Source organism: Plectropomus leopardus, chromosome 17 (genome assembly GCF_026936395.1).
Source record: "Plectropomus leopardus strain MGB_pleo_1.0 chromosome 17, ASM2693639v1, whole genome shotgun sequence".
In the NCBI taxonomy this organism is placed as follows: Eukaryota; Metazoa; Chordata; class Actinopteri; order Perciformes; family Serranidae; genus Plectropomus; species Plectropomus leopardus.
In genome coordinates this window covers 29,422,870-29,449,040 of record NC_142192.1, presented here as the reverse complement: position 1 = coordinate 29,449,040, position 26,171 = coordinate 29,422,870, and the positions used below count along the sequence as shown (strand labels likewise).

General features: G+C 38.1%; 1 protein-coding gene across 1 annotated transcript; it reads right to left on the bottom strand.

Annotated features, from left to right (window-relative positions):
* Positions 1-1,895: 1,895 nt before the first annotated feature.
* Positions 1,896-16,647, bottom strand: eif3eb (eukaryotic translation initiation factor 3, subunit E, b). Its single transcript, XM_042506801.2, has 13 exons — positions 16,493-16,647; positions 15,819-15,936; positions 13,732-13,849; positions 13,183-13,225; positions 12,351-12,455; positions 11,947-12,072; positions 9,558-9,682; positions 8,043-8,169; positions 7,847-7,948; positions 5,217-5,326; positions 4,820-4,922; positions 3,941-4,075; positions 1,896-2,959 (listed from the first exon to the last, which is right to left on the bottom strand). Exons 1-13 carry the CDS (start codon positions 16,580-16,582, stop codon positions 2,921-2,923), a joined length of 1,341 nt encoding a protein of 446 aa, XP_042362735.1. The 5' UTR covers positions 16,583-16,647; the 3' UTR covers positions 1,896-2,920.
* Positions 16,648-26,171: the final 9,524 nt, after the last annotated feature.

Sequence of the window (26,171 nt, the reverse complement as noted above, 5' to 3'; positions counted from 1 at the left end):
TCTGATTCCCAGAGTGTGACTGCAGCAGAGCTCATGAATGGGTTGCAGCGGGCCGGTTTGTGTCCTCTCGGGCAGCCACGGTGCCTACAGCAGCAGGAAGAAGCCACAGCAACCACAGATGGATACCAGCTGTTCCAGAAGGAGCCGTGCACAGAACTCAGCCCACGTCAGCTCAGAGAGTGTGTGTGTGTGTGTACGCATGGGGTGTGTTAGCTCGTGTATGTGTCTGTTATGTTTTACAGAGTCCTGGAAAAGTGTGTGTGTGTGTGTGCACAAGGAAAACAGTTTGGAGGAGTGGCTAGGAGTTAGAGCGGCAGGCGTAACTGTCAGCCACTCCCAGGCTGAACACATGGACCGAGAGGCTGTAAAGCTGAGGGGCGACTCAGAAAAGCACCTGGGGTACCTGAACACCTGCCAGCATATTTTACATAATGACAGAGCAGAGCTGCGATTGTCTCCGACAGCTGCATTTTTTAAGGTAATATCATGCTGGAGCTGCATTTTCTTTACGGTCATTAACCAGGTTAGTGCACTGACATGACAGAAACAGCAACTGCACATTCAGCTTCAGATTACATTTCACAGAAAACGTTAAAGAGTGCACACTTTAATTTACCAAATCTATCCCGAGCAAACTGGCTTGATTTCTTTCAAAAAAGAAGGTGTAAATGAGCAGTGGAAGAAGAAACAACCCCAAAATAGGCAATAAATTAAAGAAAAAAAGTTCAAGGAAAATTATCAGATCATTAGTACAATAAATAAATAATAGATAATGTAAAATTAAAAAAGGAAATGACCTGGAGAAGGTGCTTAAGGCAATGAGCAATGACAGAAGAAATGGCACAAAAAATAGCGAGAAAATAGTAAAAAGCACAAGAAAGGGACCTTAAAAATTAGGGGGGGAAAGAGAAAAGGTAAAGTAAACAAATAAAACAAGGTTTAGGGTAAAAAAGTGCTTAAAAATGTAATAATTCTGCAACATAGTTTTAAATATGCAATTATGATCATTATAAATAGTTTTTCCAAAGTTTTTTTTGTTTTTTCCCCTCTAGATATTTTAATGTTAGTACCTAACATTAAAAAAAGGAATTTTCTAACTCTACTCATTTCTTGCAATTTGTGGGACATTTTGTACTTAGTTGCTCACTGCCTTTTTTTCTCATGTTTTTCCAAAGAAATCAAACAAATTTGTTAAGGGTTACAAACTTTAAACACTTCCACCATCTGAAAGCTGCACAGGAAAAGTTATATCGCTCCAGGTTTTTAAAGACTTAACCAGGTTAGTGTATCAACATGACGGAAACACCAGCTGCACATTCAGGCCCAGGTTTCATTTCACAGAAAGGGTTAACAAAGAGTGCATGCTTTAATTGAATAAAACTATTCACCTAACAGGTTTGAAATAATCCCTCTTCCTCAAAGCTGCGAGTGACTGTAATGATGTGTACTGAGGCTGTTTTTTACAGTGCATTAACACAAGTCCAATATTTGACAAAGATACGCTGAAATAGAGTCGGCTTTGCAGCTTCATTCAAAATTCAGAAATAAGGTGTGGTTAAACATTAACTGCATGAGCAGAAACTGTAACTGAAAATAAACAGAGGAGCACTATAAATAAAGTGACAGATGCAAGTTTTCTTTCCAATCACCAAATCATTCTCGCCTCTTCAACAAGGCTGGCTGCAGGAGTGTTTTTTAAGTGTAACTTGAGTAAATGTTGCATCTGTCTTGTCTTATTTTTGCATCAAAATCACGCAAGCATTAAATTCAGATACAGTAGGAACTAGTCTGCAAGGGATTGCACAATGTTGCCACTGAGTGCAAAAGGGGAAACAAAAATGAACCGCCTGCGCCATCTAGTGGCCAAATATAAATAGAGGCAGGAGAACAAAATCTCTGAAGAGCCAAAAAAATGTTTAATGTTAATTGTGTCATTTCTTGTTGAAATGTTTCTCAAAAAGTCTGGGTGATTAATCGAGAAATTAACACTTAAAGCTGAGGCAGGCAGTTTAATTTTCATTTGGCAAAAAACCTACAATATTATTGTTCATATTTGTTACGTCATGGTACTTTTTAGGGATGCACGATAATACCCGCGCAACATCGGTACTCGGAATCAGCGAACATACAGATTTCTGCTGATATTACAAATCATTTTTTTTAAATTACAAAGCAAACATGTACCAAATATCAACCCTAAGTTGAAGTATTTTTCTTATTTTGCACAATGAATGAATGTTACAAACTCTGAAAAATCATTGTATTTAATGTCTCCATCTGCTCTTGGGTCATCACAATAAAAGCATGCATAATATGATGTTAATTTTACTACAGAAGAGACTTGATTATTGCTAAAATTAGATGGGGGAAAAGTGGATATATTAATATCGGTGTCAGCGAAATGAGTTGTTCTTAGATCTGCAAAAAAATACAATATCGTGCATCCCTAGTACTTTTTGAAAAGTATCAGTCAAATTTTGATTGTACATTTTCTGTTCTATATATAAGTTCTCAAGTGCTGCAGTACTTTGCCTTATTTTTTAAATTATTTTTTTCCTCTAATTGGGTCACTGTGTGAGCCCGTGTGGCCGTGGTCATTTGGTAGGAGGAGCCTGAGACAAAGAGGGAAGAGAGTCGAGCTGCAGGAGTACTTGTTTTCAAATTTTCCACCTACCCCAGCTTTAATGAGAGATAATAAATAAATTCTGATGAAGAGAGTGTCCGTTTAATAAATAATACCCCGAATGACAATGTCTCCATCGAGCCTTGCTGCCTCCTCTTTGATTTTTTTTTAACTGGAGAACTTAAGCGGCCAGTTTAATCACAATAGCAGCTAAACTGATAAATTAATGAATTCAATAAAAAAGCCCAAATAATATTCCAAAGAGCCATCTGCATCCTCTTGAAGGTGATTTCCATTTTAATAGAAGCCGGAGTCTTGAGCAGCCCAGTTCGGCGTCTGTAAAATAGCACAAAAACAAACAGGAAAAAAAACATTAGAAAAAGATCTGTTCCAAAGTTAGATCCTCCAACATCTGCCAGCTTCTCTCTCAAAGTGACTGACACAAACACTAACTGTCCTGACAAAATTGCAAAAGGCTGCTTTATTTTCTAGCACCGAATATGACTTCAATTAAAATCAGGATTTTCTTTTTCCCAAATGTTTTGTTGCAAGAGGAGCTTCGTTTCAAAACTTTTCCATGGCTTTTCAAGAACTCGTAATAAAAAGCTATTTTTTTCTGTCCCTACTTGTTTTTTTAAACATAAAATTAAAACTCGATTCAAAATTTTCAGCTAGCTGGTACACGTGAAGAGAGAGCACGTGCATGGGGAGAAAATAAGGAAACATGATGTTTCACAAACCGTCACACACCAACTTCATCAACAGCATCAACTTTCATCAGCAGCCACAGAAAATAAATTTGCTGATACATTTCCTTATGTGGAGGCTTACACAGTTTCAGCATACACAAAAAAAGGTTTTGTGGCTTTTCCATGATTTTCACTGATTCCAAGACTTCTCCAGGCCTGGAAAATGTAACAGTAAAATTTCCAGACTTTCCCAGGTTTTCCTTGACAGTAGGACAGATGTAAGTGGTCTGCACAAACTGACACGAAGGGCGAGCATTAAAAATGTGAGCGATGCACCAAACGTTTCTACATTTGCATCTTTGAATGTTCCCAAGAAAAATTAACCATTTGGATTCAAGAGTTTAAAGTGAAAACACGGCTACAATTTTTAAATAAATCAAGCCTTGAACAGGCTGTTGTGACAGCAAGTGTGAGCTTATGAATCTCTGTTGATGTTTGTAGAGAAAGTTAAGTCTTTCTTAACTCAGTCGGTTTATTGTAAAAAAGGTTAAAAAATATTCCCCAAATATTAAATTATACTAAAGGTGAAAAGTTTATATCTCCACATAACGTTTAGAGCTCAGTCTACCTCGTTCCTGTTACTGTGGGCGACTTTCTTCTCGATGTTCATCGCCAACATCTGGCTCCTGAAGGACAGGCTCTTGGTCTTCTCGATCACCTGCTGGTACGGCGACACTGCGTTGTTGCCCATCACCACGTGGCCCTGAGGAACACATTCACAAAAATCAACACTTCTGACGGACTGACTTTTACATTTCTGTCACTAGGGGTCTCTCAATCAAAACAATAACTAAAGGCAGACCGATGATCACAGGAGCGGTCTGCATTTTTTAACCACCACTGCCAATGAAAATCATGTTTTTGCACTTTCAGACTTCATCTCTGCAGCTAGAATCATTCAATATTATTAATATTAAAGATGGAAATAAATGGCTTTATTCTGTAAGAAGACTTTTATTTTATTTGAATTAACACCACTCAGAGATGAGGATATTTGGGAGACTGTATCTAGAATATATCGCATGATAATATGCTTTGTTATATTGTGTTTAAGCGCCAATTTATCTTTTTTTTATGTATCTGTATTAATTTATTAAGATGGTTGCATTGTTTGTATTGAAGTGTTGATGTTTTTTTTTCAATATATGACATTTAGCTAATCCAAAGTTTAAAGTACTTCAATGACTAAGCGTATAATATTATTCTAGTCCCGTTTAGACATTGTAATGTGGAAATGTTACATATTAAACTTTTAAAGTAGTTCAAAAGTGGTAAGTGCTTCACTAGTTAAATCCTTCAATGCTGCTTTCAGTCAAGAGTAAAAATAAATAAATTGCCATGACTATATTACTACCCAAATTATGAGTCTCGACAGGTCTGTTTATGCTGGGCTCAGTGATCTGAAGCTCATCTGACTGAAGGTGGATCAGTGAACACAGAGCCTCACCAGTTTGGAGTCGATCTTGGCATCGAGTCTGGCGTTACGGATGAGGTTGACGATCCACCTCTCCGCCTCCTCCGGCGTCATGTTGAGCTTGTCTGCCAGCATGCTGAGCGGAGAGAGCGAGGGAGGAGGGGGCGTTTCAGTTAAGTAAATATCCCTTGGGGGAATCAGAAGTCCTCAAATTTTCCTTTTAACAGTTTGTTGTTGAATACAGTAGCCAAAAAACTAGCAGAACATGAATAATATGTACAATTTGGGAGCATTGAGAAGAAAAATGACTGCAGAACATCAATCATATAGCGACAGGCGCTGAAAGGATCTTTTCATCTGTTTCTTTCTCTGCAGATAAAAAGGCTGCACACAGTTTCTGACAAGTACGTCTCTTACAAAGACGACATACCTGATGCTGATACACTGGTGGATCCTGCAAAAGGTCTCAAAGATGAAGAGACGGGCATTTTCAATGAAATCCTCAAGGCAAGCCACAAGGAAGAAGTCATTTACAAGAACCTGAAGGAAACAAAACCACTACTGTAAACACTGACCACTTTATACACAAACAGCATTCATATATAGAAAGGAAGAAAACAAAATGGAAAAGACCAAATGTTCTCGGTGATTTTAGTTTGTCTGCCAGCACATTTTCCAATATATGTGCGGTGTCAAATTCAAAACATATGTGATGAAATAACAGTCTACATTTCTGCATCAGTGTGTACAGTTATAATCTTAACCCATGCAACCGTTTTGCTGGGATGGTAAGTATACTTTAAGTACACTAGAGTACATAATAGCACCACACAGCGACCACATACAATGTGCTGGAAACTATTTCCTGTGGTCGGGCAGTTTTGCCAGAATTTCCAGCCATTGGTTTTTCCACCCATACATTAAAATGTCCTGGTCAAAACCCCCCAGCCTCAAAATGCTGAGTATATATAAGACAGTTTTATAGTATATACTATGTATACACAATATGAGCAATTTTAATACTTTTAACTCAAATGTCAAAGAGTTGGACATGAATCGATCAACAACACCACTAGATACCCATACATATACCCATATTGTTTTTCCAACTGAAAGAAGGTGATTTGGGGGTTTTTATTAATCTTTAAAGCACCAATATACCAATGTTGAGCTCCACACACACACACACACACACACACACACACACACACGCACACACACACACACACACACACACACACACACACACACACACACACACACACACACACACACACACACACACACACACACACACACACGTCCTGGGCTACATTGAAGGACTGCCTACTCAACTGACGTCCCTACGTAGGTGGAAGTACCTACTCATGCACGCAGAAGAAGAAGATCACATAAAAAAAACATAGAAAAAGAAGAAAAAGCTTAAATAAAGGCTGAAGGAGAGGAAGATGAAGAAGCTGAAAAAAATATGAATCTGAAGAAGAGTAGGCTGAAGAAGAGGCTGAAAGTAGAAGAAGCTAAAATATAAGCTGAAGAGAAAGAAAAGAGGACATCAAGGAAGAGCCCACAAAAACAGGCAAAACGTATACTAAGAGATGGAGGACACATGCATTTCTGGCACACTAGGCATGAGAAGGACATTGCTGCCTCCAGATGGTTTTAAAACAACACATTTGGTCTTAACAAACTGAAATTATGTACGTTGTTTATTTGCATATAGAGCAGGGGAGTGATCACAAGCGGTCACTCGAGACACATTCTAGAGACAGGTGTGGACAGACAGACTTAGAGCTGTCCACGTGTGATCGGATCACCCAAGACACAAGTAAATACCAGGTTTAAACATGTTCCGTTTACATGAAAAAGAAAGTAAAATGCTAATGCTCTCGTTGATAAACGCATAATGTATATGCAGGGTATGTTTAGAGAGGTAATGTGTGTACTTTTACATAACAAGATGTTAACATTTGTCTCCATCATTGTCGCTACGCTCATTTTAAAGAAAACATGGAACCAGCCCGACATGAATCATAAAGCGATCACCAGACGTGAGCCCTACTGAGTGTTTTCTAGGAGATTATGTCGTGACGTCTCTATCTGTGCTTTTAAAGCAGCGATCACAGAAACATCAAATGGGATGTTTGGCCACCTCACATCTCCAGAAGAGCTTAAATTTATGAATACATTAGTGTCTGGGATTGTGAAAGGAGACGTGGCACCATTATTTCACAGGGAGCTGTTATTGTGTGACAAATCCAATTATTCAATGCCTTGCTTTAGTAAACACAAACTCAAGTGCCATAGTGCACCATAAATATTAAATTAGTTTACAAATTCACTCATTATTATCTTGTGATCGAGACAAAACGGGTCCACTGATATTGGGCATCAATCAAAAAGTTCTCTTTGCACAACAGAAGACTTAATTCTGAAAAACTGGAAACAGCAAAACAAAAAATGTGATGTTTATACACTAATTAAGAGGAGTGTTGATCTCTGGAGTGAAAATAAACAAGAACAATTAAATTGAAATGCTCCTGACCATTAAAACTCAGCAGAATCCATGACAACAGAATGACTTAATGAACTATCTTCATTCTCCCGTCATAATGCTCGCACTCCGTATCTGACAGGATGGTCGAGGCCTTCGCAATCAATGCAGAATTTATACAACAGGGGTAAAAAGCCAACTGACAAGAGTGCTTTAGAGAATGAGCAAAGTGGTCCCTCAACACAACTACAAAACCGCAGTCAAGGGTTTCTAAAGAGAAGGCACCCGAGCCCCAAATCTGACAGCTGTTCCGCTTTGAAAATCAAACTGAATAAAAGTAAGAGCCAGCAAATCAGGCCAGACATGGATTTGCTGAGGCTGAATAGCTGCAAAGTTAAATGTCTGGGACTCAGGAGATCAGAGCACCATGGCTAAGGGAAGCTTCACATTACCCCTCAGTCCCAGGAGACAGCTAACTTTTATGGGCCGATTTAGGCCCGTGCACCGTGACAAACACACACTGTCAAGCAGGAGGAGAGAAGGGGAAACTTTGGGGTAGCCATTCTTACCGACTCGCACTCCCTCAGCTTCTTCTGTGCGCTGTCGAAGTCAAAGTTTACGTAGAGACACTCGACAAACTCCGTGATTGGGTCCTTGTATGTGTACGACTCCTGCGGGAGTGAGAGAAAACACCATTCATGTAGTTGACTGAATCCTTAAGCCACATTAGATAAAGAAATACTTTTGCAAACATTTATTCTTCACCTGTTGAATGACTTTCACCAAGTCCTTGAGCACTTGTCTGCGCTTTCGCACGTCCTTGTTGGTGATGACTGCAGTTGTAAGGTATCGCAGAATGTGTGGGCACATTGTCTGGATGGCATTTAGGTACCTGAAAAACACAAAGGGAGCACACGTTATTGTGCCACTAGTTGCCATCACAACAAATTTCTGTGCCATCGGTCACTTTCCTTATTTTTTTTAGGACAGAAGCTGTGCAGACAAAAAAAATTCATGCTGTGAAATACATATAGGTTAGAAAAATAAACTGTCAACAAAACAATAAGGTGGCCTTCAAACTGGAAAGGCTTTTACACTGAAGATCTTCGGTTTAAAATGAAATATCAGCATCGGCCCTTGTGCCAATATGACGGGAGATAAGACTCTAATCATGCATCTTTGATTAGTTAAAATAGGTCAAATTTGCCCTGGTTTTGGTTATTATCAGAACTGTCTCCAGTAGAACATCATCTAAATCTGTTAAAAAGAGATGGATTTTGCAATTTTGTTTGTTAGATACCAATAAATATTGTATGTTTTACATGTCACCTAAGTTAAAGCAGTTTAATTTAATTACAGGCTCTGACACCCAGAGCTCTCCTCTGGATTGAAAAGCAAAAATGCATCATAGACAAATGTCTTTCTCCTATAGCAGATTAGAAACAGAGTCGGTGAGATAAAAACTGTGCAAGATAAACTGAATGGAACCTAAATACGCAATTATTATATTTTTTTGATGTATCCTTTACTAACAGTAGATTCCTTAATGTTGGAGCTTATCAGTACTACGGTCCTTAAAAATCCACCCGGAGCCTGTTAAATACTGGGTTTCAGTACCCAGCCCTTCTTTTAAGCCTGCACAAAATTGATGTGACACAAGAGAAAAACATTAGCCACCGACATCAGCGAATGTCATCTTATTTGCTGCAAGCCCGATGACAGTCAACAAAGCCAAAATCGGCTGATCCTGATGTTCAGCTGATTTCTCTGTGCATCCCTCGTTCTTTGCTGGACTGAAAACACGGAGACATCATAGTGCCACATGAGATATCCATATACCCATTTCCTAATACTTCTTCGATTATCTTTTGCCATCTTTATCGTTTTTTAAACTTTAAATGACTAATAAATTTAATTTCTACCTTCTTCTACGTTCTATGCCGTCTTTCAGTCAGAGGGCAATGTACTTCACTTTTTGGGAAACCGTCATTGTCATTACTACTGCTGTTGTTTTCTCCCTTTCTATCTCAATTTTTAAAAATGCTATTCTATTTTCATTCATTTATTTTCATGACATTCTAATTATTACTTTAATCGTGTTTTTACAGCTGTTATTTACCTCTGTGTGTTATTTTACATCAAATGTCCTTTTCTGTGTCATATGTATGTGGCTGATGTGACTGTTTATACCTTATTTTCGGCGTTTCTTCACAAAACTGATTTCTTTTGTGAAAATTAGAGCTTTGTGTTTTGAAAACATGTGCCTTCAAAAAAACTCACTGAGGCTGATAGAGGAAGAGCTCGATGATGTTGTCCCGGCCTTTCGGGTGGTTGAAGAACACAAAGAGGGACCAGTGGATGAGCCAGGTCCTCTGCTGGAGTGACTGCAGCGGAGAGCTCACAGACTGAAAAGGACACAAATGAAAGATGTTACGAACTGTTGGATCAGGCAACAAGAGTCCCTACAAACACAATTTAGTCCAATTTTCAGGGACGTTCCTGACTAACTGCAGAGAAACGGTTCACATAGTAACTATTGAAGTAGACGGCCCATAAATAGCAGGAGGTCATTCATTAGACATTCAGCCGGTACTCTTTTATTTGATTTTAGTTGGTATTAACAATTCATAAAATGAGCGTTACTCTCACAGTCCTGCAGTTTTCTCCTTTATAAACTGCAAATGTCATTACATGTTGGCATGTGCCGCTTAACCCACCTCAATGTATTTCTTTATTCCTGATTAATCACTTAATCTTGACAACACCTGTATGATAACAGTAGAAATGGGTGAATGAAGTCTTAAGAAGCTTTGGGGCTTTCTTTCTATTTGTGCAGAAAAATATTTGAGGCTTTGGGGCTTAAAATCTTTTTCAGTGGAAAACATTTCAGTACAGTAGAACACTATCTGTAGAGTACGGTGTCCGTATAAGTGAAAAGTGTATATAGATTTTTATTATTTCATTGTATTTATCTGATTTATTGGGGTGAGGGGAGAAAAAGGCATCATATCATGCTATTTTGCAGGGCATTATTGATTATGATTATTAATCCAAATACAAATTACACTTTTGTAAGGCTAGTACAGTTATAAAATTAATTGCCTTTTCAGTCCAATACATACATTCTGCAGCAATAATCATTAAAATGAGAAACTTTATCTTTAAAACCTCATCTTATCATCTTTATCTTGTTAGATAAAACAGATATTGACAAATATTTCCTTAGGAGACGGCATTGATAGTTAAAAAAATAATAATCGGAACATACTGCAATATACAGTGTATTATTGCAATATTCAGCATATTGCAGAACCTTTTAAATCAAAATAATATTGGATCGTTGCCAAAGTATCATAATATAGCGCATATGGTGATTACCATCACTACTCATTTGTACTTTTGTCATATTTCATCCTTATTTGGCGCTCTATTACCTTCTTTTTTCTTTTGCTTCCGACTCTTGATATTGTAATGTGTTAATTTTCCCAGTGTGAGATTGATAAAGTCTCATGTTATTGAAAGCATAAAACACAGGGACGTCTGGTTGTTTACAAAACCTACAACAGCCCTTCAAGATGGGCTGAAGCACCTCAACACCTCTCTAATTTTAATAGTTTTAGTCCCGTGTCTGTAATGAAAATTCAACAAGCTTGCGAGTTTGGATTAAATGTGTTGCACCTTCTTTTATGAGTTCTGCATTAACTGGTATTGAACATGTTACAGTAAAATAATACATGAATCATGTAAAAAAAACTAGACATTAAACACTCTGTTGACACAAAACTTTTATATACCTTAGTTTGGGCTCAGTGCCATGTGGGCTCACATGTTTTATAGATATACATAATAGATATTTATGTGACATTTCATTAGAATCACAATGTAATGTGACTAGTGTAAGTATATTCATAAAGTTAGCAAACTGATTTTATTACGCTATTACTTTGTATCAAGTGAAAATGTTCTTACATTTATAATTATGCCTTTGTAGTGTCTATCAATATATTTCTGTTATTCTCTTTAGCATAGTAACAAAATTCAGCTGTTAAACTTTTAAAGCTGTCAAACACAACGTTAGACTCCTTTGACGTCATCAGTCACAGGGATGTATAAGGAGATGGAAGTTACTCAGTGGTGCGTGAAGCAAAAAAGTTAAACTGCCGCATATAAATTACCAGAATGATCGGCACTTCTTCAGTATCATTGTGCCTATAAAGCAGGCGCACTTCCACCGCCCGAGCCGGCCACTTCCAATTTAACGCCCCACTAACTTGAATAGGGATAAAATGATTTAATCATGCAGCTCCTCTAGACTTTCCAAATGTTATCGAACCGAATAGATGACATTCTGATAGTGAAATGAGTCATTATGTGGGTGTTTTAACACTCAAAAAAATGATACACTGATATACAGATGCCTCTTTCACAGTGTAAGTCAGTGGGAAAACGTATTTTTTGGGCCCAAAAGCATCACGTGATGGGCTCGGCAGATGTAATTTCACCATTTGGCTACTACGAAAATTGTGTTTAACGCCCGGTGCACTACCTTGGGGCCTGATTTAACACAATGTACTGAAACAGTGTACTTCAAGGGATTCAAGAGCTTCGGTATCATTCGTCCATCTCTACAGAACATGCAATATGAAATTGCTTTTCTTAATTCACTTACATTGTTATCAATCGTCTCCCTTAGTCGAGTGAGATCCTCCATGGCTGCTTCCCAGTTCTGCATCAGGATCTCAGAGGCCAGTTTCCCCCACAGGGAGCTCAATGCGTTCCTGTCTGTTGAAGGAACCTGAGCAGAGCAACAAACTCAGTGCACCATAATACAAGCAGACTGAGATTTATTTACGAAACTTTTTTTTTTTTTTTTAAATACAGATGAAAACAATAGGCTTGAGCGGTATCATAGCATTATGGTATAACAGGGTATTTAGAAAGGTATGTTTTACAGTATCATCATAGATACAGGTGTGCCTCTTTCTATTCTCTTTTCCCGCCCAAGCCTAGAAAACAATTTAATCAATTGTGGCTTGTAATTAACTGTTTCTATTCTTATGTGTTTATTCTTACCAGTACACGGAAGAAGTAGAGGTACTCTGCAGCCCCGGAGTAGTTACCACACTCGTACTGGAATTTGGCATACCTGTACAGTGTGTCCAGGTATTCTTGTCGAAACTAAGAGACAAAAAAAAGCAACAAAAAAACAAGGATTACATAAACCTAAAGTCCATTGAATAAGGTTGAAAACTAACAAGAAACCAATTAAATGGAAATGGCAGTTTGGACTTGGCTGAAAGGTTTGCCATTACGACCTGTAATTTAACTGGTAAACACTCATTAAAAACGCTGCGAAAAACTATTAAAGCGATAATGAATGTGGCTTTAAACAGCCATGGAGTGCAGTCGCACTAATCCACTGTTTTTCAAACATCTAGCGCCTTTGCTTTTTTACCTCTCAAAGAAAGCTAATAGTAAGAGTCTGCAAAGCTGATTAGGGAATGTGGAGGACTCTTTCATCTTTTCAGGCAAAACAAAGCCTCTTATTCTTCAAACTGACAACAAGTCCTCCTTTTAAAGTAGTGCACATGACATGGGAAATATGTTTTTGTGGGTGTAATTTATCTGTAGATTATATATTCAAAAAAAGGTAAAATGAAAAAACCCCTGGAAGAAAAGTTGCAAGTAGGTACTTTGATCATTGTGTAAATAATGAGCACATTGGTGGGTGGTGTTGGATGTTTGAAGATTCAGAGATTTGGATAACACTTTTGTTGGCTCACAGTGGCAGCTGGTTGTTATGGAAACAAAAACACATTGTACAACCCACCTTAAAAGATTAGAATGCACTGCGCTCTTTATACAAGAAAAAAAGATGTGAATAAACCATTTAAACAGAACTTACATTATGTTTCTCTGAAAGGTAGTCGAATAGCATTCTCCCATCTCTGAAGAAGAAAAAAAACAAATAGTTTAGATGTCAGATGAGCCTTCTGCAGTCCACAGACACGCTTTCACCAGTATTATAATGCTTTCAGTACTGTGATATATAATGAGCAAACTATTAAAGAAGTATTTCATCACTGGAAAGATGGTCTTTAATAATAATATTAATTAAAATAATAAAAATGATAAAGAATTGAAGAATAAAGTAAGAAAAATGACAGGACAGGTGGGTCTGTCTCTTGATCCACACTTTTATACTCTTTTTGGCGGCATGGGTGGTGGGCAATACGAAAATGGGCAAGTACAGCTGGTAGTTTGGGCAACAGTCTGACGTGTCATCCAGCAGAGTTTTGCTGGGCGCAGAGATATCTGGGCACTGGTTAGATAGAGGGAAGTTTACCACAGTTCACCTTCACATACTACCAACACTGTTATAATAAAACGCTGGATAAAAATTGGCAAAGTATCCCTTTTAACAGAAATGCATTTCTTTGACATGCTGTCTGACCTCGTGGACTGCATCTGTCGAGTCGTCTCTGGGTCTTCAAACATCTTGACAATTGGCTCCGTCTCTGACTGCAGCTGCTTCAGTTGAGCCACCACAGTACTCCTCTTCTCCCTCAGAGCTGAAAAGGAAACAACACAACACAATGATGTACAACAGTGGTGCTTCTCCTTCAGAGAAAAAACAAAAGTAGCTCCCCAAAATTTCTGGTTGGAAAATCAACAGCACAAGAGAGCAAAATACAGCAGGGATTCCCCACACATCCGATCATTTGTGGCGGCCCGACACAATTAAAACATCTGTCACCACAAACTGATTTGATATTTTTGGAGCTGGACCATTTTTGGAATATATGTAGCGTTACGTTATTCAATTTCACCACACTATTGGAGTGCAGAGCGTAGTCTAGGCACAGGTGGAGCAACAGAACGTTAGGTGCAAAGAAAATAAAACTTAAACATTTTATAGGAAACACTGTGCGGACAAGATGTTTTTTACTGAGCATTTCCTGACCTGCAACCGGACTATCCAGGTCACAATACCGTTATAATACTCTTATGATCTCTATGATGAATAAATGAGCATGTGAATTAACAAAATGTTATTAATACTAGCACGACTGTCGATTGTTCCTATCAGTCTGCTGATCGTGAGGCCTACTGTACACAGACTTTCAGAGTCAACACAACTGTTTTCTATCTCTGAGTCTGGACTCAGAGATATCTGTACAACATTCATTTTAATTTAGTCCAGTCAATTTTATCTATAAAGCCCATTTTCACAAATCACAGTTTGCTTCAGATGGCTTTATGGCATATGACATCCCTCTGTCCTAGGGCCCTCACAGATGATAAGGAAAAACTCCCGCAAAAAAATCTTCAAACCCCTTTTTCAGTTTACTTTGTCAAAGAAAAAAAAAACCTGCTAAGCAAGCCTGCCTGCATCTTACTGATTTTAGTACAACATACTAGTATGTTTACTCACAGAAACTGCCGTTCTGTTGGGAAGCAGTTACACTCAAGCCTTGAGGGTCAAAATCATGACATTTCCAGAATTTCTTTAGAATTTAAGAAAGATATTTCAGCATATTGCTGGTGTTCCCAACCACACTTAAATTTATCATTTTACAAACATTACAATTACCACTGTTCTCTGTAATCTTTCTTTATAAAATAAAGCCACTCTTTCAACTGTTTCTCCCTCTCAGCCATGACTCCTTGTTGCACGTTTCCAACACCAACCACAGAAGCTGTAATTTTACATCAGTATTTTACAAAGAGTAACTTTCCCCCAGTATCAGTAAAAGAAAGTTATTAGCTCAGAAGCATACGATTCTGATGACTCTCATGGCTAATACACTGCTAAGGAGGCTGGGACATTACAATAGGTGTCGACTGATAGTGTTTATTAGGGCCGATACTGATTGTTCGTATTTAATGAGACAAAAGGCCGATGTTTGAAGCCAATATGCATTTACAATAAAACGAAAATCTTTCTGTCAATATATAGAATTTGAAACATAACAAACTTTGTTTAGATGCCTTTAGCAAATGTTTAATCAAAACTAAAACTTTAGACATCGTATGCACAAAGTTCCTAGACACGTTTTTTTTTAGTTAAGTCAGCTGAATATCTAAATTAAAATGCTTAAATAAAAACAGCTCTGTGAGGTTTTACAAAGTAAAAGTTCCTCCCATGCTGACACTTTCTTTGCAATTTAAATTACGTGCTTTTATTGGTGGTCAATAAAATAGAAACTCTGATACAGATATTCAGCAAAATGCCAAATATCTGCCCCAATAATAAGTCAGGCCAATAATCTGAACATCACCAACACAGAGGCTGCATAACATGATGTCTACTTCTCTTCTCTCTGACTATGTAGTTTTATAAATGATGATCATCTGCGTCCAGTTAATTGATTAACACAGTGTATGAAACAAACCATGAATAGTTATTACCACCTGAAAGCTCATGTATATAGTCAGTGCCCAAAATGTAACTTTCACTGTACTGTTTAATAGCTAGATTTTTGACAGGATGAGCAGCTTTGGGATCAAAATAAAGCGTTAAAATGCTGTGTTTCTTACAGTGTGGGATTTCCTTGTCCGGGTACAAGTTTTTGTAAACATCCATGGCGAAATCCACCATGTTTGTATCGCTGAGGAGATCCAGCTTCCCCTGAAGAAGTTCCTTTTCATTGTAGATCTGTCAAAAAACAAACAAAAAATTTTAGTTTCCTTTCGACTCACATTTACACACAAAACAGAAAAATGAAACAGGATTATCAATAATAATAAACTTTATTTATATAGCGCTTTTCTAAACCAAAGTTACAAAGTGCTTCACAAAACCAAACCATACATTAAAAGAGTTAAAGGTAAACATGATTAACACTTTCATGAATGCTGCTCATCCCATTCAGCTGCAGCCAACGTCAACCCGCTCTAGCAGCTAAAGGCTAACACTTATATGATGATAAAAAGCTTGACAGCCACAACAACACTAATTTTCTAGATTCGCAGCAATATCGGTACTTTAACTAACATCTGAGCATTACTCTAACTTTAAAATGCGTCAGTAAATGTGTTGTTTAGCTGCCGTTAGCTGTTAGGTGACAGGCTGTAAAGCTAACGTGACTGTTAGCCAGCTAGCCGGCTCGGGATGAAGCGGTACCCGCTACAGTCGTGTTTTCATGTATAAATACCCGAAAATAAACAGCCGCATTATATGCTGGCGTTTCTGGGTGTAAACGCCGTTGTACCTCTTTCACAGACAGGAATTCCAGCAGAGGAAAAACCAAATGCCGATCCAGGAAATGAGCTATCTTAGTGGTCAAGTCGTAGTCCGCCATGTTGGCTGGCTTCAAAAAATACTTTATTGACAAACACAACGCAAACGGAACCCGGCAAAACTACGTCATCATCTTTTCTCGGCAAAAATTAAATACGTGAATGACTAACTAACTAACTAAATAAATAATATTAAATGAATGAAAATAATACAATAATGCTATAAAACAAACATTAAAAAAATGCGATAAATACGACAGCGAGAGTTCAAAAGACATTATAAGGAATTACACTTTAGTAAATAATAACACTTTAGTTCCACAGAGCAACAACAGCAACAAAAGATGTGAAATTGTGTGAAAAGAGGGAAATTAAAATCTCACAGACTAACAGGCATGCACAATTAGACAAGACAAAAAGTCAGTAATATCCCTATTTATTTCAATGTTTTTGCCTCTCTGACAATATGTGTAACTGACATAACTAAATAAAACATCAAAAGTTAAATTACTGTGTCTGCTCTTTTTTTTCCCATAAAAATGAATGTTATATTTACCCAGATAAACAGGTACAGATAAAATGGTTCCCATGTTTGGCATAAACTATTATAATAGTTTATGTGTTCACATCGAGAAAGTATCCAGATAAATGAATCTCTATGGGATGTTACACTGAATAAAAGTCCTCGCTGACCCTGTCTAGTGAGTGGATCTTTTTTACTTTAATGTTCAAACTGGATAATGTTTTTCAGTAACATCAAAGAAACCATCAAACTCCAAAAAGCTCTGAAAATGTTGCCATGGTCCTAAAAGTGCTTTGGCCCCATGAATGAAACAATTGGTTTTTGAGCTCAAGCTATGGTTTGGTCCTAATTAGTGCGGATTTAGATAATTATCCCCTCTAGCTATTACAAGAGCTCCTGACAGCCAGGAGAGTACACAAAATATTTCAGCCTTAGCACAAAGGCATACAAATATACCAGGGAAATAAAAAGAAATACATAAATATGAGGAATCATAAACATATTCATGGCTGAATTGTTAGTGAGGCATCACACATTCAAGACAGGCCTCTTTAAATTACCACAAGACAGCATTAATGTATCAAATATATTTTAGGGTAAACATATGGACAGAGGGAGACTTTGGACTCAACCTAAATGAGACTGTTTTATTGACGTCCTTGAGGTCAGAAGAGGGACCAGTCAGACAGTCAGCAGCTGTCTCCACAGCAGGAGCTGTGATCAGAGACGTGGGACTTTCATCAGTCAGTCATTCAGGAGGAAGAAGCACTCCTCAGCCTGCAGGGGACGTTACCAACTCGAGCCAGCTCTGATCACAAAGCCAATAGTCACGGTGACAGATCCATTCTGTTTTATCAAGAAAACTAGCGGATAACTCAAGTCGCACTTACAGTTTACATCCATGTCTGTGAAAACACGAATGCTTTACACAAATCTCCCCCGGCAGCACAGAAGATCTCTACAATCAGCACAGTTTCAATGTGGACACCCAAGATAAATGTTACCAATTCAGCATCTGACCAAATGCCTCCTCTTCTGTTCCTGAGGTCTGACGTTGGCCAGGAAAGTGTTTTTGTGACGTCATGGTGAAATTGACCTTTGACCGTTTGGATGTAAAATGTTATCACTTCATCATTGTATCCTATTAGACACCTGTGTGAAATTTTGTCATATGTAGCACATGAGTTCTTCAGTTATGGCCAAAAACATGTTTTGTGAGGTCACAGTGACCTCATTCTTGAGATATTTTGTTCATGGAAATGAGACAGATGCAAGGCAACAGTGACCTTTAACCACAGTGACCTTTGACCACCAAAATCGAAATGAGTTCGTTGTTGAGTCCAAATGAACATTTGTGCCAAATTTGAAGAAATTCCCTCAAGGTATTTTAAGATATCGCGTTCATGAAAATGTGACAGACGGGGTCACAGTGACCTTGACCTTTGACCACCAAATTCTTATCAGTTCAGCTGTGACTCAGAGTGGATGTTTGTGCCAAATTTAAAGAAATTCCCTCAAGGTTTTCTTGAAATATTGTGTTCACAAAAATGAGATAGATATAAGGAAAGGGTCATGACCTATGACCACCAAAATCTAATCAGTTCACTGTTGAGACCAAGTGAATGCTTGCGCCAAATTTAAAAAAAAAAAATTATGTTTTTGAGATATCACAATCACAAGAACGACAAAGACAAGGTCACAGTGAAACTGAACTTTGACCTATGATCACCAAAATTTAATCAGTTCATCATTTAGTGCAAGTGGATATTTGTGCTAAATCTGAAGAATTTCCTTCAAGTAGTTTTTGAGAGATTGCATTCATAAGAATGACAAAGACGAAGCTACAGTTACCTTGACCTTTGACCTATGTCCACCAAAGTCTTATCAGATCATTGTTGAGTCCAGGTGGATGTTTGTGCCAAATTTGAAGAGATTCCATCATGGCATTTTTGACATATTGTTTGTCAAATGTGATGTGAATGTTATTGTTTTTATAATCTATTTATTGTTTGCACTTAATGTACTTGAGGGACAATAAACATTTCTTGACCTTGACCGTGACCTGCCTCTGGCCTTGGTTATCGCCAGTGTGGAGGCATAACGCTAATGTTGAGGGTCCTCTGTAAAAAAAATCCTTCACGCAAAAATGTCTCTGATCAACTTCAGCTCAATGAAACTAGTGAATAAAGTTTTGGGGCTCCTTCAACATCCAACATCTGCTTTTTTTTTTTTAATGTGAGATGCTGGTTCATAAAATCCAACAAACAATGAGATTAATTTTCCCCTCACGCTGGAAGCATCATGGAGGCGCCAGCAGTGCATGACTGTCATTGAGCCACACACTGTTTCTAAGTGTGTCTGTGCAGATGCATTTCAGAGTAAAAACGAGGCACTAACTCATACAAAGACCGCATAGTGTAACTTTAAAAAACTGCTCTCTCATCACTTTGCAGTTCTGTCTGTTTTCTCTCAAAGGCTGCAGTGGAGCGCACACACTGAGGCAATGAATTCTCACATGAAGTCTCTGTGGAAGAGCTCACTCGTGCCGCACTATCACACAAAGAAAACCTCGACTCCAGTAAATGTAATGTTGTTCTTGCTGGCACACATCCCCGTCCCTCCCCCCTTTCCCTTTCTCTGCTTGTCCATCCTCGAGGCCAGGACATATCCTGGACTGGATCTCAGCGGCTGGCTGCCTTCCACTTCCACTTCTTTTTTTTTTCTGAGAACAAGAGCCAGCTGGATGTGAAGCGCTTTAGAGAAGAAGCCAAGGATTTAATAAAGACATAAGAGCAAGAGACAGAAATTAAACTGATTAATTACAAAGAGAAGCGTTCTATAAAAAATGTAGTACTGCATGTAACATCCTCCCTTGGATGATAATTCAAATTCAGTGCCTTCTTGTGAGACTGCCATGATTCGCACCAGGTGGTATACTGTACCGCTGCTCTCTGGAGCCACCGCGGATCAGAAGTGTCAAAACGAATGAATTTCCACAAAGCAAAAGGAAATAAAACAGCACGAACAAAAGCCCGTCCCTGGGACTCCATCCCCTCCCCGAACATCAACTTCCAATGCAGTTTCCACTCAGTTTCCCCGCTCACAGTCTGCTGGGTGATGTTTACTTGTGCATGGATAGAAAACAAGACCAGCGGTGGTTCGTGGCTTGTTAGGTGCGCTGACAGTGCTGCAGTCACCAGGCAACAGTGGTGAGACACTCTCACACTGCCCAGCCCCGTGAATACAAGTGACACTTAAGATAAAATGGTGTTTGAGTGAAATTACTGAAGACGAGGATAGTCCCTTGTTTTACAGAAACAATGAACTATCAATTGCTCATCCTGTGTTACGTTAAATACACAAAGAAAAGTTTGTTTTTCTGGCTCGCCTCCATAGTGAACAAAGAATCCCAAAACAGAGAAAATTCTTGATGAAATAAAGTGATGGGGGGCCGTGTTTAGACCCTTTGAAACCTGAGCGAGTTGGATTGGTTTCTTCTTCCACTTTACAAGAAATTTCCCAAAGAGCAACTAACAAGACAAGAGCCAAAATTAGCAAGAAATTCATAAAAAGTGTTTAAACTCATTTAAAACCTGTTTGTTCTCCTTGGCGTTCTCAGACTCTGCGTGAGAGTTACCAATTTGTGGTTTAGCTTGCAGGGGTTTTTTTTTTGCCATTTTGCAAACACTTCCTCTATGCCCTGTTTTCGTTATTAATGTATATCTATTGTGCTTTATAAAATGTGCTTTATAAATAAATTTGGATTGGAAAGAGGTACAAGGAAATAGCCTGAAAATTGGAATTGAAAAAACAACAACCGACAAACAAACAAGGAAATAACATGAAAAGTTGCTAGGTGTCTCTGCCTGTGTCCGCTCTCAATCTCCGCCGGTGTCTCCGCCGGTGTCTCCACCGGTGTCTCCGAATGTCCGCTCTGCTCTCATTTTCTGCCACTGTAATTTTTTGACGTTCAGCAACTGCATGCCAATTTTCACTTGTTGCATGCATTGTCCCTTTTCAAAATACACTTCTTACCATTTTACAGAAAATGTACATTTTCTGCGAGTTAAATGCATACACTCTATTTTCAAAATAAACCTCTGATGCACAACGCTTTGTTTTCAGGTTTACTTCCTTATCTCTCGTCAACAAAAGAACATGGTGAGATTTAGACAAAAATAATTAAACAATAAGTACAGCCGTGACACTTTGGGCCCCTGAGCCTGGTGCAGCCCATGATACAGTGGCCTATATATCTGAGCATTGTCATATTAATTGTGTTACAGATAAGGCCGCGGCTGAGACAGCTGGTAACAGCCAAGTGCAAACAATTCACAAAATTTAATTTTCTCCTGTCACAAAGACAATATTGCTCATTGTTTCTTGTCAGCCCGAACAAAAAGCCTCAGCTTGAGTGTTGTTTTTTCTTTTTCTTTACTGGAGAAGAAAACACGTTGGTGGTGAATCTTCCTGTGAAAACCTTGTGAACTCTGAAAGCTTTGACTCCATTTATGCTGGAGGAAATTTTTCCTGTAAAGTCTGAACCAGATGCCGACAAACTAGCGTGCAGTGCAGAGGCCATTAAAGGCTGCCAGTCATCTCAATGATGGACTGTTTGTTAATTACACTGATATGCAAAATCAATACAGTAATGCTCATGTGCTGCATGTAGACATTCACCGTAGGTCCTCATGTCCATACTGCATGTATGAATATTGTATGTTTGTGTGCACACATGGAATGACGGACATTAAACCTTTGAAACCCGGATCTATATCCGTTTTTTTTGTGCAGCATTCAGATTGCGTTTCATAAGCATTTAAACATTTAAAACTGGTGCAAATTGATTAGATTTCTTTAAAAAAAAATACATGGGAAAAACAGCAAAGTGCATCTTGGCAAAAAATTGCCCCAAAAATAAGCAAGAAATTAGTAAAACTTACAAGAAAGATGTCCTGAAAAACAGAGCGAAAAGAAATTGAAATTTAATTGCAATATGTTGCAAAAAAGAAATGAAATGAATAATGAACATATAAACGTACAAAAACATACAGACATATTCAAAAAAGAGTGAGAAGTGCAAATTAATATTAAAAAAATGATATTAATCGATTAATTATATTAAAAGTAATAATATTAGAAAATTGTTTAAAGAAAAGAAACTAGGAAAATGTAAAGAAAACTACATATATTAATTATAAATATATATTTAAAATTATGTTACAAAAATATGTTTTACACACTATTTTAGCACCTTTTATTAGGAATATCCTGGGAATTTTTTTTGGGGGGGGGTTGTTTTTCACTTCTCTTATTTGCTAATTTATAGAGCATTAACTGCTGGCTATTTTTTTGGGGCCATTTCTTCCAAAATTGCTCATTTTCTTCTCCTTATGTTCTTTAAAAGAACCGGAGACACAGCCAGGGCAGAGTATGAGAAAGACAAACAAAAGAGGAAAAATAAGTAAAAAAAAAACGAAAATCTCACTCTATGAATCTGTCCGCTGCGTCTCAGTGTGTCACAGCCAGAGATTTACGGCAAAACAAGGAATCTCCAAGTTCATTTGTAACACTAAACTCGACAGAAGCACACAGCTCAACAAAATATGTGCATTTCTTTGTGAGTGTGTGGGGTTGAAGAAGCAGGAGAAGCTGAACTACAGAGTCCGGGAGTCTGAAACTGCATTTTAAATCATCTTTAGTCTCGCTGTGATAATCTAGTCCAGATTTGACTTATTTAAGTATTGTGAAATTTCCCTTTATTGCATTTTCAAAAATACGTTTCACAAAACTGAAAATGGGTTTCAGACAACACTGAGGCTTTACTTGAAATGTTTAACACGCTTTCACCACAGTAGGAGGTGCAAAAAGCAGAGAAATGGTCATTAAGCATTGCAAATAACATTTCCCTTAACCCTTTAAAACCTGAGCAAGTTGGTGTGATTTCTTTCATAAACGTGTAAAAGCAGGTGGAAAGCAGTTTCAGACAGGAAACAAGAAAAGCCTCCAAAATTAAAAAAGTTACCAGAAAATTATCTGATCAAAGCAAAAGAAAAAAAGAAAAAAAATTCACAAATACACAAATAATAATAATAAATAATTAATCAAACATAATGCAGTTTTCTGGACATTTTGCCCTCATTTTTTGGACAACATCTAATCTCCCCAGCTAATTTTTAGATCATTTCCTTCACCTTTTATTATTTTTTTTTTACACTTTGCAGGACATTTCTTACCAAGTTGCTCATTATGTTTTTTCCCATGGCTCTGAAAGAAATCAAACCAAGTTTCTCATGGTTTAAAGGTTTAAATTCTTGTAAAAATAACAACCAAAAAACGTACGTCGACCCAACTGCCGAATTGGATTCTATGAATTGGAAGATAACTTCTGCGTCGTTTACTAGCAGGTGCACTGCACTTCAGGCTTTGTGAATGGCACGAGTGCACAAATGAACCAAAACAAGGTAACGAATTAATCAAAATGAGGGAACGAAATGTATCCTGAGGCCACACAATACCGTCTCGTGCACTCGATTTAGCAAAAAGTGGCCTTCATTTATCTATTTTTCTCTCCTTGTCATCTCGCGAGCTCTGTACTGAACAGAATAAAACGGTGAAAACATTTCTGTAATTGCCTCAGGGGAATAGAGGTCACATCACTGGTTTTGGCTGAATGACACAGTTATGTTTAGACTTGAAACCAACAATGGTGTCTGAAGTTGCCATTATTCCTAAAAAGAAGGCTGAGCGATCACATTCAGCACACAGAAGCTTGTGTAGAAAAAAAAGCAGAAAATGTTATTAAACTAGAGAAAGACGAGACGCAGCTGAGGTGTTTTTTTATTTGCCCTGAGCTGAGACATTTTGCCCTCACATATTCTAGGCTGAATTAAATGAACTGAGCTCGCCAGGTTGTCTGGCTCGCTCGCACGCACAGCGAGACTGGAGTTCAGGCACTTTGTCATCTTCGCAGTAATTTATCTGTAAGGTTGAGTGTTTCTGCAGAGGGAAAACAAGTGCTCAGTGCTTTGATCCCAAACACTTCATCAACCTGGTGACTTTGCTGCCACCAAACACACACACTTCAGACTCAATTTAATGTGTGTTTCTTATTCCCAAAAAAAATGTAGAGGACAGGGTTGTGTTAACCTGAGGGGGTGTCTATATGTATATTGGAAAAAAAAAGTAATTCAGCGAACCCTGCAGTAGGAAAAATGCATACTGACTTATGTCCTTGACTGTGAGTTTACTGCAGTCACTCAGAGTGACAGCTTCACAATATACTGCTCTAAAAAATGTCTGTGTCTACAAATGTGATTTGCATGATAGTAGTTACACACTTATAAATCGGTTGAGAAAAAAAAACATTACTCATTTATTCCACTCTCTATTGTTCTGTCAATCCCACTACAATATTCTGCAAGACGTGAACACAGTAATGTGCAGCAGTAGCCTGAGGGGCAGAGCGTTTGGTACTGAACATGAGAATTTAAATTGTTTCTACATTTGGTTTTGGACTGCAAACAGAAACTCCGCCCAGCATGCAGAATAATCAGACTGTAAACTGTTTAAAAAGACCACAGCTACTCAGTCAAATTATTATTTTGCTTTAATGACTTTAAAGATGCATTAATCTTTCTTTCACTGCAGTACATGCAGTAAAAACAATACTGTGGCTTGTAAAGTCAACGCCTGTGAGCAAACAGATTAAACATTTAGCAATCCATTCAGTGTTTTTGAAAACAGAGGTTTTTCCATAGGCACCCTTTTAGGAACATCTCAGTTCAAATCAACAATTTGAAACCTGGAGCAACATCACTTTTCCACCCTGAGCAAAATTGGTGCAAATTCTTTCAAAAACATGAGAGAAGGGCAATGAGCAGCTTAGCAAGAAATGTTTCACAAATTGCATGAAATTCGTAGATTTAGAAAATAGCTCAAATCAGTTTAAAAAGTCTGCCATCAGCTTCTTTCTTTGTGTAAAGTTGTTGCATCAAGGCTAAAGTGTGGATACGTGTTTTGTTCCAAGTGAAAGCACAAGTGCCTAATGAAGGTTTCAATGGTGCTATTAATGAACTTGGGCGGCAGCTTCTTACAGAGTAATGGCTTACTCATCCCACTTTAAGCCCCCGTTCTCTTTTTGTGATACAACCCCTTTGCCCTTTTCTAAAGACACACAACTCCTCTGAGATGTTTGGGGTTCTCGTCCAACCTTTAAAAAATCTAAACCACACAAACAAGCTTTGGACTCACTATTAATGAGTGTTGGATTTTTGTGTCCTTAGCCTTCAACTTGAGGGATTTTGTGGCAGGATGTTTTTCTGACTCACACGACATGTGTCAGTGTTTGCAGGGCAGAGTGTGAATGACTAGGACAAAATAACAACCTAAAATTAACCTTTCGGTAAGGGTAAGAGTTTTAATTTCCGCCAGAAAACGACCTGAAAGAGGCAACAAAAACCAAAACACAGCTTGCTGATGTATCCGAAAATAAAATAGTAACTCTAATTAGGTGCTTATCCTGATAAACTTGACAGCAATCTTAATATATTCAGAGAAGAAACTCATCCTGACTGGGTTGTAAAAATACATATATTGCAATTATGCAGCTGCAGGATGCACATCAGAGCAAAGAGGAGCAAGATGTTGTCATCTGCATTACAAGGCAGGGACCTTCAACTGAGTGAGAGCTGTGAAGTTCCCCGCTCAGTGTGCAGGCTCATTATTTTTTCTGTGTAAACGAGGAGAAACAAAGTGTGGTGTTTGTAAGCAAGTGTATATTTGCATCGCTTGCCTTGTGTTTGCTCGCGATACAGATGTGAATCACCTCAGTTTGATGTGGTTTGAATGGCAGGAGGCATAATTCCCCCTGCAGATCAGACGGGGTCGCGTGTGTAAGCTGAACGAGGAAAAAAAAGGAATCGTTGTTTGTGGATTTGCAACCTAAAACGTTTCATCAGGACTCAAAAGCACAAGACTTCTTTAAAAGAGGCTGCCATCCTGCCTGCATGTAGCCAGCAAAAATAAAAAGTCAAACATGAGAAGTATTTTAAATGTGTACGTCATAAATTTGTGTTTTTTAATCCAAAAATCAATACAGCATTGTTGAGATTACAAAAAAGATTTCT

What these genes read in the sequence shown, in the direction of transcription:
- eif3eb (XM_042506801.2), bottom strand. Translation starts at nt 16,582, where the DNA reads ATGGCGGACTACGACTTGACCACTAAGATAGCTCATTTCCTGGATCGG. An exon ending in AATTCCTGTCTGTGAAAGAG is followed by an intron (nt 15,937 to 16,492) that starts GTACAACGGCGT and finishes GTTTTTTGACAG; the next exon opens with ATCTACAATGAAAAGGAACT. An exon ending in GGACAAGGAAATCCCACACT is followed by an intron (nt 13,850 to 15,818) that starts GTAAGAAACACA and finishes TTTCCTTTTCAG; the next exon opens with CTCTGAGGGAGAAGAGGAGT.